Source organism: Pogonomyrmex barbatus, unplaced genomic scaffold (genome assembly GCF_055798465.1).
Source record: "Pogonomyrmex barbatus isolate J1 unplaced genomic scaffold, ASM5579846v1 scaffold3, whole genome shotgun sequence".
NCBI lineage: Eukaryota > Metazoa > Arthropoda > Insecta > Hymenoptera > Formicidae > Pogonomyrmex > Pogonomyrmex barbatus.
The window spans coordinates 1,182,430-1,199,047 of record NW_028297127.1 but is presented as its reverse complement, the minus strand read 5'-3'; the positions used below and the strand labels follow the sequence as shown (position 1 = coordinate 1,199,047).

At 40.3% G+C, this 16,618-nt stretch overlaps 1 protein-coding gene across 1 annotated transcript; it reads left to right on the top strand.

Annotated features, from left to right (window-relative positions):
* Positions 1-1,485: 1,485 nt before the first annotated feature.
* LOC105434206 (runt-related transcription factor 2) lies at positions 1,486-6,021 on the top strand. The gene is made up of 4 exons (XM_011649858.3): positions 1,486-2,629; positions 2,741-2,854; positions 4,366-4,470; positions 4,876-6,021. Exons 1-4 carry the CDS (start codon positions 2,308-2,310, stop codon positions 5,316-5,318), a joined length of 984 nt encoding a protein of 327 aa, XP_011648160.1. The 5' UTR covers positions 1,486-2,307; the 3' UTR covers positions 5,319-6,021.
* The last annotated feature ends 10,597 nt before the right edge of the window (positions 6,022-16,618 follow it).

Sequence of the window (16,618 nt, the reverse complement as noted above, 5' to 3'; positions counted from 1 at the left end):
GCAGAAAGAAAAAGAATTGCAATACAGATTCGTTTTATATAAATTGACTTTCTACTTTGCATATGACATAAATAATGTGACAATTTCTTGTAGAAATCTTTGAAGTTCAAAAGGAGAAACTTTAAATTTTAATTTAAGAATTGTTCTAAGTAAAAATTGATTTTATATAAGAATTGTAAGAATTAAGAAATATTTATTTTATTTACTGTAGTACAAAACAAAATGATTTCACTTCTTTCTTCTTTTAATAAACTTTAGCCTAATTTTCACAATCATTTTTCTCAATACCAATAGTAGAGAGTTAAGAGAGTAATATTAACTTTCATAAAATGCTAAAATTTCTTGTACTTTCTTGTATATTTGTATGCACATAAAGGTGTATATTTCTTCGTAATTGATTAAACAAATTCTGTAGTTTCAATCAAAAATAGATTGTTATAATACATTATTGCTAACTTCTTAACAACGTGAAGCCGATTTTTTCTTAACAAAAATAACAAGATTTTAATTTTTCAATTACATGCAAGTAATTATAAAAAGATTTTACAAGTCGGCCAATTATAACACAAAAATTCATACTTGTATTGTTTTATTTCAAATTCTTAAAAAAATATTTAAAAAATTTAAATATTACAGTTACATTCGTTAATATATTTGATTTTCGAATAAGAAAATCTTATGCAAGCTTAATAATTTTTTCTTGTATATTTATGGAATAATATAATATATTATTTGTTAAAATAAAATCTATGAAATTATTTACAACAATTGTATATGAGCTGTTTTAAAATTATTTTATTTTACCGAATACAAATTTTTAAATATCCATTATTATTCATATTAAATAATATTAAAAAATATAATTATTTAATAATCTTATAATATATATGATTCTTTCTTAAGAATTTGAAATAATTGACAATTTGAAATTATCAAAATATTAAAAATTTATATTTTTATTTTTATTTATATTTATTATGTTTTATATATATATGCTGTTAATATCGTATAGTGAAATATATAACTTTATCTAAGACTGCCAAAAATATATACTAAACTTTTTTCAAATAAATAAATATACATATTATATGTGTGTGTGTTTATTTATTTATTTATTTGAAAAAAAGTTTGGTATATTCGTAAGTACATACATACATATATAGACTGATATGTCATATTCAGAGAAAATAAGAAGATTCACGGTTACATACAGTCGCCAAAGGTTTTAATTTTTTTTAATAAATTCGCAAAATTATTTCTAATTCATTAACCATTTTCTTAATCATTTTTTTTCGTTTAAAAGTATGCATTTTCATTATATCTTTAAAGTGAGTATCTTTTGTACTTTGAGAATTACAGAGATAAATTATCATGAGGCATACAGAAGTGTCATTGGTTCACCAGGCTTTAGACAAGGCGCATTAGCCTTGAAGATCAAGAAAGCGTGCAGCTGCTGAAATTGGACCATACAGTCTCGTGCGTGGTGGGGTAGTTCGAACACGTGCGCGTGAGAATTTACGTCGTCACGTAAGCGTGGCGTAGGTGGCTCGATTGGTGGAAAGTAGTGACGAGGCCAGCATGACGAGGAGAGCAGAACGCGAAGGCAGAGAGATCGAGGAAGGGAGACAGATGAAGTGGAGTAGAGAGAGATAATAGAGAGACAGGGTGAGAAGGAGCGAGAGAAAGTAAGGAACGAGAGATGGAGGGAGAAAGAGAGAGGTCGAGAGAGGTAACGCTAAGGAAGAGCGGAGGCGCCAAGCTACCCTTCGCGCGAGCCAGGCAGCAGGCAGGCAGCCCCTTTCGTAAAGCACCCCCTAAGCCTGGTTAGGGGCGAAGGCGGCGAGCCGCGGAGGCCACAACACGACCGCCGTCCTCATTGGTCGACGCGCTTGCCCTGGGTGGGGCTCCGGAAAAATTGGAGGGGAGAAAAATCCCCCCTAAATAGCTGCGGCTACGGCTGCGAAAAACTAGAATCCGCTCAGCCGGCATCGAGTGCGCGTCGATTTGCTATAGCATTTTACCAGTCCGTGGTACAAAGGTGCAGTCGGGCCGAACTGAAATTCAAATCGGAGGATCACACAATGGAATTTTTTTTTCGCTGAGAAAGAGAAGCGGAAAGAAATAATATGTGTTTGCTGTTGTTTATTCGAATGTGATAGTGATTTATGAGAAAAGAAAAAAAAAAAAAAAACAGTGATCGATAGTGTTTACCAAACACAGTGTTTGCGTGTAGAAGTTCGAATTGATAATTAAAGGATAATCGAGTCTCCTTTCCTACTAAACTTACCACTGGAATTGGATAAAAAAATGCATTTGCGGGACGGTCCGTTGGGAGTGGATACTCTTAGGGCGCTCCACGAGTCCCTCAGAAGATGTCACGGCGAGTTGGTGACGACAGGAAGTCCCACTATCATGTGCAGCACGCTACCGTCCCACTGGAGATCGAACAAATCTCTTCCGGTAGCATTCAAGGTCATAGCCCTCGACGACGTCGTCGACGGCACCCAGGTTACCATTAAGGCGGGCAATGACGAAAACTGTTGCGGAGAACTGAGAAATTGCACGGCAATCATGAAGAATCAGGTCGCCAAGTTCAATGATCTCAGATTCGTCGGCCGCAGTGGAAGAGGTAAGCTGGGAATATCTACACTCATAAGTCATCGTAACTCATCGTGTAACTCATAAGTTCTTCGGAATGTCTGCGGAACGTTAAGGAACGGAACTTTTTTTTCGTTTGCAGGAAAATCATTTACCCTTACGATCCAGATCAATACGACACCGTACCAAGTAGCCACGTATGCCAAAGCTATCAAGGTTACGGTAGACGGACCACGCGAACCGAGGTCCAAATCGAGTAAGTCGATACACAAATAATCACGTTGACATTATCATAATAATAACTATTTACCGAGATAAATATTATCGAGAAAAGCAAGATCAAAACACAAGGTATCTAAAAAATATCTTGGGCAAACGACAACATTTAACCAACAATACACATCTCAGAAAACATAACTGTAGAATAAAGCAATTTTTATTTATAATTAGACAATTTCGGAGTTTGGGAAGAAATTATAACACGTATAGCTCGCGTATTCGCGGGGCAAATTTCAAAGTTCGCGTAGACCGATACGACCGCGAAAGAAATGTCAATCGCAAGAGTCGTGAGGGTGAGGACTCGGATGGGGACATTGTTAGAGGAGGGGTGGCGTTGAACCGGCAGGATTCGAAAGTCGTCGGAAGCTCCGTGACCACCGCGGAATCCCGCAAACGGGCGTCGGAGCCTCGCGGGCGTTTAATAATCCGGCGTATATCTGGTGGACCTCAAACCGCGAGGTGGTGGCGGTGCCGCTGAACGGTGCCGAGCCCTCGACACCGAGCGTCGGCGCTCGCACGTGCACGAGCGAGCGCGCGCGCACATGTACGCCGCGCAAGAGCACATGCAGCATATACACACGCACACGCACACACACACATACACACACACACACATGTAAGCACACGCAGCCGACGTGGTGTGTCACACGGGCACAAACGGAGCTTGGCATCGTGTCAAGCCGCGAGAACGAGGTCTTCGTCGGCGGTACGCTCTTTAGCTACGTCGCGTTTATTTTCCCCGAAAACGCCGCCGTGCCGCCGGTTGGTCGCCGTGGCCCACTAAGTCAATCTGTTTATCGGTCGGGATGGAAGGTGCGGGGGGGGCGGGCGGGGGAGGAAAGAAACCAGAAGAAGAAAACGCGGGAGAATGGTAACCGGTGGACCGGCGGCAAAGGCTACCGAGGGGGGGGGGGAGGGGGAGAAAGGGTAGACGCCTGCAAAAGAAGCCGCGTTTACGCGTTTGTTTATCGCACCGCATATGGCGGTAGCATGTGCCGCGCCACGAAAATCCGCGCCACGTCGTAATAACGGATTTTATGCCACGCTCGTATAAACAGAGATACACTAGCTGCTCCTCTGGATTGCCCGGCGGGGCAGGGGGGAGGGAGGGAACGCCGTTAATCTTCGCTTTTATAGATCTTGGGTGGCCGGGTTCCTTTCCCTCATGGCGTTTGTCAGTTCGTTAGTCATATCTCTCTCTCTCTCTCTCTCTCTCTCTCTCTCTCTCTCTCTCTCTCTCTCTCTCTCTCTCTCTCTTATCGAAACTTCTTCCAGTAGTGAGATCTTGTAACGGGGTTTTCACGCGTTTCTTTATCTCTCGCAAATTTAATAACGCATAGCCGCAATATGGACTGCGAGAGAATCCGCGGCCGATCGTAAAAAGCTCCGTAATGCATAGACCAAGCGAAACGATAGAATCTATTTTCAACTCGAAACTGGTCGTTAATGTACGTATGTATAATCAAGCACCTCCGATTTATTTTACAGATTATCAGTATGGCGCCGGATTTCACGGACTCACTACTTTACTCAATCCTTGGCTGGATGCTGCGTACTTTGGACCCTGGCACATGCCGCATCCTTTAGTTAAAGGTAAAAATGTCGCTGCATTAAAAAAAAAAAAAAAAAAAAAAAAATAACAAAAAGTGAATTGAGCGGGAAAAAATATTTCACATCTCTATATATCATGAACGTAAAAAAAAAAGTCTTAAAAGAGAGTCCGCGCTCACACGAGAGAATCCGTGTTATCGATTTCGTCGAGTCTGCGACGCCTGCCGATGATTCATATCCCCGTGAGCCGGACCGTGAGGGGTGAGTCTGAGCTCTCTTTTCCCACAGCGGACCCCTCTACGGTCCCCCCCCCCCCTCGCTCCCCCTCCGCCCCGCTTTCCCGTAGCCGCGTACGTCCCTTTCGTCGTTGAAACAACAATGCGACTTATCACTACCGTTCACCCCCGCGAGCGGGCGGCCGAGATTAACCGATTCTTTCTTCCTCAGGAACGGTACCATCGCCCCCCGAATTGTTCAATCCGGCGTTCTCGCCCATTCTGACGTATCCCTTCGAATACGTCAACAATTATCCCGATTACGCGGCGCTGACGACCAACACGTCGACGGCGAACGCGATGACGCCGGTTCTGGCGATCACGTCGAGCCCGTCGAGAACGCCGCCGAGTCCTAGCGAATCTGGTAGCGAGTCCGCAACCGAGGAGGTCCGAAGTGCCTTCGTACCTCTTCGACACAATACCCTACCGCCGAGCACATCTTCGTCGTCGTCGCCAGACAGAAACCCCAAGAAGCCAGCCGAAGGCAGGAGAAACGAGTTGAAGGCACCCACCGCGCTTATCTCCCAACGATTGTCGCCATCGCACGGGAGCCCGGCACCGACAAAGCTCTCAACGTCGTCTGCGAAAGTTTGGAGGCCATATTCGAAATCGTAGATCTAATTAGCGGAAGTGACGACGTTTCGACGTATTCCGGAAGAAGGCTAGTGAAAACGTATCGCCGCGGTGATAGACGGGAAAGGTTACAATTATGATTAATTTTAATAAATAAAATTAACATAATTTACGACGGGTTTTATAAATTTTATAAGTAACTCATAATTATAAAATTCACTATAAGTTTCAAGAATTTTATGTATTTATAAACTCAATTGTTGATTCTTTTAGCAATTCAGTTTAGCAATATTTTTTAAATATTCTGAGACGCGATCGAGGGTGTTTCGTCTATCATTGCGGACACGTGTTTCAAGTTTTATAAATTCGCGATGAATTTTATAAATTTTACTAAATCGAAATTATAAAATTCACGATGAATTTTATAAATTTGGACAAATGTACATATGAAAACGAATTGTATATATATCGTGTATATAGTTCGTGGACAATAAGATAGAGAGATGAAGATTTATCTACATTTTGTGTGTTCATAAAAGTGCATGTGTAAGCATAAAAGGAGAGAGAGAGAGAGAGAGAGAGAGAGAGAGAGAGAGAGAGAGAGAGAGAGAGAGAGAGAGAGGAGAAAGCAAGAGACCAAAAGACAGAGATATTGATATTTATAAGCCAGAATTCTAATGTAAATAGATGGTAGAAATGCAACGAAATGAATAAAATCGAAATCTACGTGGAAAGATTAAAACAATCTGTCATGTTTAATCACACCTTTTCACACCACACCTCGAAAGTTGCACGTAACGATCGATCGCCATTGTATTTTAAGGATGATCGATATCGCTGGCATGCGAGATCCATTCTCAAAAGTGTCAGGGAAATGTCGTCGAACAGTCCAGGCGTCGCGAATAGAAAGGAAGAATATGAAAGAGAGCGGAAAGTCGCGCTCCGTGCTGCTGCAAGGGGAATCCATATTTTTTTTGTCGCGATTTAAATCTGAATGGTCGTACGGCCGCGCAATCGTCTCGTATCTTTCGTGTGTGCGTAAGGGATCCCATACGGCGAGCACAGGGGCGGAGGAGAATGGTTTATATCGAGGGGAGTGCGTGAGATCTGTATTAGTACCTATAGGTTCAGGACATCAGCGGTTCTCAGGTTCTCACTCGAACGAAATCCGGCAGCCGAGTGGTTCTTTCAGTGGTTCTTTCTTACGCGAATGCGTGACGAATCATTTCGTAGGAGGATGGCAAGGATCTTCAGAAGTCGCATTACGCGCGCTTAATTTCATACCGCGTGGAAAAAAAAAAGAAAAAAAAAAAAAAAGAGGAAGAACGCAAATGCGACGCGACCGCGGCTCGATAACGTTCGACTCATTCGACGAGATGTCGCATGACGCGAAATGTCCGTCGGGACTGTATGCTGCATCACACTGAAACACGACCTGGGGTAAGGGGTAGTTTTTTTTCTGAATTGTTCCGGTCGTGTTTGTCAACTGGTGCGCACAGAGTACGAGCGCGCAGTTAATCTCGGTGACGTCGAATAACTCAATTCTCGCATTCCGGTTGCAGGTGCGACGTATACACGCGCCGCACCTCCGATATATACTTTCGGATCGAGCGATGCGTCGCGACAAAAATTCGATACGCGGCATGTAACGCGTATCGCGCGGCACGGGGATGTCGAAATCTTGATCGGATCGCCTTGATTAAAAAAAAATCACGATCGAATCTAACGGTGAAGTTTCAAAGGTATGCGTGCGCGTGTGTGTATATACGATCGATCGCACGGCTTAGCGATCTCGCAGCTTTGCTCGCGCCACGCTTAATGGGATTAATCCCCAGGCGAGAAAATGAGAACCGCGTTGACACCCCGTAACCCCGTGGGGCTGTTCGTTGACGAGTAGACAACGGAGCCAAGCAACCATGAAGGGTCACCGCATGAACCGAGGCGAGCCGATCCAAGCCAATCCGACGCGCGAGCCAGCCGGCGCTAACTAATGTTTGCTCAAAGAATCGTCATGTATAATTGAGTCAGCCGCGGCCATGGGATGGAAAAAAATCAACGGGCGAACGTGCGGATCCCCGGGTTGAATAATCGACTTTCGGTGTATGTAGACCTCCACTCACGATTTCGGAACAAACCGCCCTTATTAGGCAAACCGTTTGGCATTTTGCGCGTTGCAACGTTCGACCATCGCGTGCGATATCGCACTCTCACAATCAGTATAAATGGAAAGGGAGAATAAACATTTTTTGAAATAGCTACCGTTAATTATAGCAACAAAATTTGCATATGTCCGCAAAAGTTTAATCACGTAATAGTTCACATCTCGTACTACGCTTTTATTGAAAACGTAAAAGACTCGCAATAATACGGAATAAAATTTTTATTTCGAAATACAAAATTAAATTTATCTCGATCATTCTGTATGATAAACGAAAGCCCAAAAACAAATACAATTATTTCAATTATTTCAATTAGCCAGGACGGAAGTTCAACAAAGGATCAACGGAAATTTCGGAGTGAACGGTTGAAGTATAGCGCGACGCGGAAGGAGCGGTTGATTCGCTTCGTCGACACGCCAGAGGACGTTCGATCCTCTTCGCCGGTCTAGAATCGTGAGGACCCTGGTTTGAGGGTCCTAGAGTTAGGCAATCAGCGTTGATGAGGGGGGTCAGATCGAGGGGCGAAGGGCTCGGACAATTAGTAAGTACCCCGCCCACCCTCTCTTGTGTGTCGCTCTCGCCTCGGTTCACCTCTGCCCAACAACGCCAACCAACCGCAGGCGCTACGCATGCGAAAGAGGCTGCTGGATACGCAGGGCTGGGACGCTTCGTTTACGTACGTACGTCGCGTTGTACGCACTGGATTACGCGCTCGTAAAGGTCTCTTCACGGCTGCGGAGGCAGTGTCAACGCGACCGGTCGAGGCAAATCGGCCGGCCGAGGCCGACCCTTTAACGCCTACGGTAACACGTAGTCTCCGTGAACGCGAAAAACCAAATCGGTTAAAAAAGTTTTCATTGGTTTACTTAGAATTCTAAATGTTAAAGTGTATCGCTATTTTTTGTATCTGCTAAAAAATTGTTCATCATATTTATACAGAATTTATAACTGCAACATCTAGCAATATATATATATATAAAGAAAAATTTTTTTTACTTATTTCACTTTTATAAGATGTGTGACTAGCTATCGTCTGACTAGGCGTTGGACAGGGATTTTTCTGTTAAATTTGACAAATTATTCAGATATAAATTTTGTCTCCGTCATCCTATAAATTAGATGTAAAACATACGATATTGAGAGATTTGCTATCCATTTCAGCTAATTTTTCGTATTTAAATAATTGTTTGACTGCAAAACTATCTCTTCAGTGATACTTAGCTATGAGAATCCGTATGAAATGTGTTTATATTTCAGAAAATTATAGATAAGATATATCTTAAGAGAATAAATTTTAATATTTTCGATATTGATAATTGTAATTTGTTCACTTGACTATGATTTTTTAGATAACAATTAAATTTTCAAAGCGTACAGCACTGATAAATCTTTTTGAAAAGTCGCATGCCAGTGCTATAATAAATCGAAACTAATTAAATGAATTCGCAACAGTATTGAAAGGATCTTAATCAATCCCTCTGAATTCCTCGCTATTAATCTAAAAATTTTCCGCACAGCTTTCCCTAACGATATACTAATTTTTCCTGTGATAAAACATGTCGAGGATTAATATGACGTTTCGCAAAAGTCCACAGAAGGACGTACGGCGGGAAATCGGGCGGAAATAATAAGCCTCTTTCGAGAGGAACTCGCAATGGCAAGACGATTGAAGACGATTCTCCTTCCTCTTCTCTCGACAATACACACAGAATCGTCGTCGTCGTCGTCGTCGTCGTCATCTTCGAGAGCCGTCCCGCTCTTCGAGAACTTAACGTCTCTTGCTCGTGGCCGCTCGAGGGCGAGGATAAAGGCGGCATCGCGCGACCTTAGGAAAAACATTTAACGAGCTGTTTTGCATCGCAATGCCTCGACCTCGTTATCGGTTATCGACCCGACACGCGGCTGCTGTCGCGGATTAAAGAGTACCTGCCCCCGTACCTGCCGCAGTCCCGCGTACGTGACGTAGTACGTAGCGCGTTCACGCACACGTTCGTTCCGTCGTTCGAGGCGTCGTTTGATCGTCGATTGGCACAGCGAGGGCTGTTGAAAAGGCGAATTGTTTCGCAGAAACCACCGATTTTCAGGCCGCGTTCGCCGCTAAATCGGCGCGGCGCGCCGCGCCGCGCCGCGCCGTCGTTTCGCGGAACGCGGATCGATCTTTCCGCATTTGTTTCCGAGAGGAAACTTGTTTTTCGCTCGTAGAACGGGCCCGCCGCGCTTTTGTGTTTCCTTTGCGTGTTGAAATTTTTCACTCGTTTCCGACTATCCATGCGATTCTTTCTTTCTTTTCTTTTTTTTCGATGTTTTTCATTAGCGATATCACAAAATTACGAATACGATATTGAGTGGGTCTTAGATCGATCTTAAGGATTCTATAAATTGAAAAAAAAAAAAACTCTCACGTCATATATTTAGCAGATTTACTGCTTTTAAAGGTCGTATTCAAGTGTTTGCCAAATCACAATTTTATTTAAAAATAATTATCTGTAAAAATAGTTTCGAATAGTTTCGAACGTTAAGTAGGAATGTAATTGAAAAGAAAAAAAATCTAATTGTGGTTTCATACGAGGATAATTTATTTTCGGTTATCAGTTTTGTGATGGCAATGTCCTTCGGGCCATAAAAAAATCAGTGCGTCTCTCGATAAATTAATGTTTGTAAAAAATATAAAAGGAAATCAAAAGTAACATTTAAGAAGAAGTAAATTAAAAAAATAATTTGTAATTTTTATCTCAATAAGAAGATACAGACATATTCAAATCTTTGATTTGTAATTCGTCACAATTTTCGTTCAATGACTTTCATTCAATAACTTGGAATTAAGTTACACAACTTGAATACAAATTCCACATTACATACGATTTTGCACACATTATGCTGACCTGTTTCAAAATCCACGAAATCGGTTCCCCCGACCACATTCGTACGTAAGTTCGAAGCGTTCGGACCGGACCCTCGGTTTCTTTTTGCGAGGGTCCATCCAGTTCCCATCCAGTGGCAAAACGGAACTCATCAGTCCGGGAGGAAGTGGACACGTCGGAACAATTTCCTTACACCGTCTCTCCTTCCACCGTCCTGGTACAACCCGACACCACCCCCTCGGACCAGCAGCCTCGTTTCTACCCCGTCATCGCAGCCGCTACTGAAATTCTGACCCCTCAACGATTGACCAATTTGCCAAATCGATTCACATCGAAATGAACCTACGTAATATCTCCAGTTAGCTACTCTCTCTCTCTCTCTCTCTCTCTCTCTCTCTCTCTCTCTCTCTCTCTCTCTCTCTCTCTCTCTCTCTTGCTCCTTTATATAACCCAGAGGCTCATATAAGCCTCTCATCACAGCGTGCGAATTGCGAATATTATCGAGAGCCGAATGTATCGCGATTAAAATGTATGTATAGAAACAACTGCATAAGAACAACATTCATAAGATTTGCGACAATAGCTATCAAATTTTTTAGAAATCAAAAATATATTTAAGAAAAATAATCCAATAAAGAAATATTAAAGAAACAATGATCTTCCTTTGTACCTTCATTGAAAAAAAATCGATTTATCTAAGTTTGTCCAAAAATTATCGTCAAAACATTCTTTTATGTAAACAATTCTTTTATGTAACATATAGAGAATTTTCAAGTTGTCAAATTTTGTCAATAAAATTATGACATGCATACATCTTATTTGGGAAAATGTTTAAATTGAAGAAATATTAATAAGATTATTCACAATTATATTCACGATTATATTCGACGTCTCCCTCTCTTTCTCTCTCTCTCTCTCTCTCTCTCTTATATTAACTATTGATGGGAAAAGAATAGAGGATGCAGAAGGTTAGACTAAATTAGAGTCTAGACGTATGTGGCAAAAGCATCCCGGCATTTTTAATGCCCGACCAAGTAGATACTTAGTATCTATCCTCTCGGAGGCAGAGAGCCTCGTGTACCCACCCTCCAGATATTACCCTTTGGAATAGCTGCAAAAATTATGGACAGCCGATAGGCCAGCAGCCGCTGCAGGGGTGCGTCTCATCCATTTAGGTCCATCACACATGACTGGATAGGGTGAGACTTAGTTCGCAGAGGTTCTCACATAGATTACGAGCTTCTCACTCTCTTACGCGATACTAACTTGGCGTACGGCATTCGCTCTCGCAATTTTAAACTCACTTCAAAGTACAAATCTTATCATATTTTCTAAACAAAACTTCGAGATATTAATAAAAGAGCATAATCCGGACGATTATGTGAGTTTAAAATGTGAATTTAAAATTAAAACTCTCTCTCTCTATAAACTGTCAAATTAAACTGTTTGATTTTATTTTTGTTTACGCTATATCGAAATCGCATTCAATACTAACGTAAAATAAATATTAAACAAATTTTTTGTTTAGATACTCTTTCGTAAAAAAAAAAAATCGTGAAAATAATATGGAGAGAAATCCTGCTTATACGAACGTCGTTCATATTTCAAAGGCGACACCGCGGCACACTTTTTCGAGGAGCAAGCGTGTCGTTACTGATCCTAAAGATCGCTTGGATGCAGACTATAGGGGGATGAGCTCGCCCTTCTAGAGCAGATTTATCGATTATTCTTGGTCCAGTGGTCCCCTTTCGTCGAACACAGCATGCCTTATTCGGTGTCATACGTGGTATGGCGCATGAGGTTTACCAAACCATACATTCTGAAGGTCTACGACATCATTTTGCATCAAAGAAATTAATATCTATTAATTAATATACAAAGCTAACAATATCTTAATAATAAAGAAATTCTAAATATTCGGAAATAAATAAGTAAATATTACAATAAAATAATTAAACATATTTGATTGGCAAAGAATAATAACTAACTTAATATGTAATAATGATAATAATAATGATGATGATGATGATGATGATGATGATGATGATGATGATGATGATGATGATGAGAATGATAACATTTAATTTTATAAAAAATATATCGTGCAAATTTTTTTTTTATATATCAACTCGTCGTCAACTATATATGAAGCACGTAGCATCTACCGATGTACATAATACCGCGTTCTAACATGTGGGCACGCACACAAACTCGTATACATACGCTGCACTCTCACCCCTCGTACAGCGTATTACGGTCGTCGGGGGTAAACCACCCTGGCCTTTAGGAGCTGAGAGCGGGAGCCCGCAGGGGTACGCCACGACAACCCCCGAAGCAACCCCTCAAAATCAACCAAATTCCCCCCCTTCGCCTTTCAACTGCATCTCCGCCTTCCTTCCTTTCTAAACCTCCTGATCCATTCTGTAGACGTTAATATCTCGTGGGTTAGTATCCGTCCACGTCGGATTTTTATTTGGAAAGCTAATCAAGCCTTTGGTATTGACATGCTATGTCAAAATTGTTGATAAAAGAAAAGATAAAAAGAAAGTTTCAATTATATACGTCACACGAAAAATCTCTTTTATTTTATAAATTAATCAGCAATCGGCAAATGTATATAAAAATCTATCGAAAAGATCTTTCTTTTATATAATTATACATGCAATTATGTATTATAAATATTATATTAATTATAATTATATGTATTATGTGATTATGAATAAGATTTTATTTTAATATAAATTATATATGTATATAAAAACAGTTTTCTCATAAATTGTTAGAACAAAAGCTATTCTTTGTTAACAATTTTCTTGTTAATAATTTTTGCTATTATAAACTGTGAATCACGTTATTGATAAAATATAAAATGTACAGCAACGAGGCCAACGACAATATGCGCATTTTGCTTATGTATGTGTTGTATTCAGGTTCTTTGTATCGAGACTACCACTGGAAATGTAGGGTGGCTGAATATATTGGGGACAGCTAACACCATTATCTAATACACCCCGACGGCCATATGTGACGCCCCTTCTTCTCCTCTTCGTGGTCTCCCCCCATTTGACATTTTTAAAAACCTCCAACACGTTTATTCCAAAGCTGCAATGCAATATCGTTGCTTTCTGCAAACATTGTAGATATTATAATTAACATAAAATATCGTAAAATTCTGTCGAATCTTAAGATCTTTGAAAAAGTAATTCAATTATGTAATCTCGAGAATATAAATATATTATATTTTTAATATAATATTATAATATGAAATTCTATAATTTTTTAATTTACAAGTTTTAACTGAAAGAATACGTATGTTTGCAGTTTAATAAATAATAACTTTTAAATATGTTAGCCTTTTCCAAAATTATGATAAACTTAAATAAAAAAAGCATGCGACTGAAGCAGTTAAACGTTTTAGTTAGAAGGTTCTTCTTATTACACGCATATTTGTGTGTTATTTCTGTACTTTCACTCAAAATTTATTCAAAATTTTTTTCAAATCTGTTTGACTGCGGAACAAATGTGAGTTTTGAACGTTCATAGTAGCTATTTACAATTTGAGATCATTCATCATAATTCACTTTCCTTTTGGCTAACGATTCGAAAAAGCTTTTTCCACCGTGCAAAATTGCTTCAAGGATAACGTTGGTCACGCACATTAAATTTCATAAATCGATACAAATCCTTGGACTTTAGACATCTGAATCAACCAAGAGATATTTAATATAATATTACATACCAAATTGAAATGTTGAAATGTTACAAATTCTGGTAACTTTATTATAAAATATATTTTAACTTTATGAATTTTATTTTCAAGTTAATTCGCGCAAATATATGCGTAAAAACGTTGCGGGACAATCGAAAACGGACTGTAGACGAGATACTTTATTAGCGTTTCAAGCGAATGTCTTACAAGATCCCTTTAATCTAACCACGGCAACGCGGAAATCCCAAATCGCGTTCCCTTCTTTCTGCAAGATTGAGACGACCCTCGTACGACTACACTGAAACAGAGAAAAGCGAAGGGTGACACGAGAGAGTGGTTGGGAAAGAATCACTCGGTACATCTCTATATCTGAGAAGAACAAAGAAGAAAAAGAAGGAAGAACCTTAACGAAAAAAAAACAGAGAATTATTGGTAACTGCGTTTATTGTGCGGTGACACTGCGAGGAATGAAGCAATGTTTATGTCTAGTCATTTGTAATTGTATTGTGTCATTTGTAGATTTGTATTTCTTGACATCTTATGCAAACCTACTCGTTGGACGTTAATAGAACGAAAGCTTTTCTTTGAGGATATAACGAAAAGAATCGTCCGACCAGAATCAGAAAAAAATTTGTTGTAAAGAGAGATTTGTCGAGAAAATAATTTGAAATGTTAAGAAAATTTAACGATTTACATTTATCTCTTCCTCCGGCACACGCCCTGTGACGGATGCTTTCTTTCCTTCTCCACCAGACGTCTCGGCCTAATATGACGCCAATGAAATTTATGGCGTGCGTCTGGGTTCATCCCGCGCTGTTAGAAGATTTCCATACAATTTTAGGCAGTGAGCAGTGTAAATTTTGTGCATAGAAAATTATATGGCACGTGGCAGCACAGGTAGGAATTTTGGGGTGGGATATACAAGTTTTTGTTGGTGGTGGCGTATACCAACACGAATGAGATAATTTACAAGAATGTATTGTTAAACCAAAAACTCTGCGGGTGATGTGAAAGTTACGCAAATTTCAATTCATCTGCACAACCTTGACCGCAATCTAACGTACATCCCGGGGTGACTTATTACGTCTTCTAAGAGCGAAGGCCTTGTATAATGCGAATTACAGTATCTTATCCTTTTTTTACATTTTTTGCGTAACAGTAATGTGCGTTCGAGAAAAATATCTCTTTTTCAATGGTAATTTCTTTAAAAAAGTACGGTATATCCGAAAGTATGTTTGTTCTCCAATACTCGTATTAGTTTTAGTCGATAAACTACTTTATATTTCGTGCTGTCTTCGCGAATGCTTCCAAGCTTTGCAACCTTTATCCATTTTCCCGGTACAAATACCGATGGGTAAGAGCAAGTAATTGAGACGTCTCTATTCCCAAACGGGAGACGTCATCAAAGAGTACAATCATCCGAAACTTTATATGATCCTTCCGCGGACAATGCATTTCGGTGATATAATACCGAGCATCCTGGTGCGCGCCGCGCGATCAGAAAGAACGTCTCTCTTCCGGGACATTCATTGAGGGGGCAACGCGAAAAGTGTAGGATCTCACGGGATGCGTGGGTGTCATTGATCAAAAGATTCGAGGCTCATCTTTCGACAGGAGCAGGAAAAGAGCAGTTAAAAATTGCATTGTCAATTATATTTTTTAAACCGTATAAATATATAGTACGCGGGAAAAAAGCTTAATTTTTAAATCAAGACAGACAGTCTCATAAATAAGCGGAAACATTATAATCTTCTTAAACATTTTACTCTTGATTTGAGTGAATTTGTATTACCGCAAGGTATTTCTTTTGCTCAACTCAAGACTAAAAATTTTCTAGAATGAAGATTATAATATTTTTTTATCTTATTTATAATACTCCTGCTTATATATGAGAATATATAATCTTGATGTAAAATTAATTTCTTTTTTTTTTTCTTTTCGAATGTAGAATGATGAAATACCAATAACACGTGCAAATGTATATAAAAAAATCTATATACTCAAAAAATAAATAATCAATACCTATACCATCACAGAATGTAATATTCAGTTTTGACAGACTCCTTGGGGAAAAAAATCATCGTTTTGGAACAGTCTAATGAATTGAATATAAACATATTCGACAATGTCGCGAGGCAATATATTACAAGACCGAATGTCCTCGGGTTTCATCGAGAGATGCGTCTCCCCAACCTTGGCTAGAACATGAATGAAATCGGATTTCGGGCATGAAAACCGCGCGGATGAATGGAACACGGCGGCCGAAGGCGTTTTCACGGCGATGCGCGCGGTGTGTTTGGTGACTCGACGTAAATCACTGGAAATCTGCTTTATGCTCGCGGGTGCAAACAGCGGCGGGCCCGCCTCCCCGCATCGGGTTCATCGACAATGGCGCGACAATCCGCCCTCTGAGCGCGTAACTTCGAGGCGGATCGCATAATAAACACGTTTCTCGTCAGCACTCGATGCAGCCTCCTGGAAAGCGCGAGTCACCTGTAAATAAAGAAACGTATTTCTGGCACTCGACAAAACGCGAGATAAATGGAGAGTACCCGGCACGATCGCCACGACCGCCACCCTCCCCCACCCTCCACCCTCCACCCTGCGTCCTCC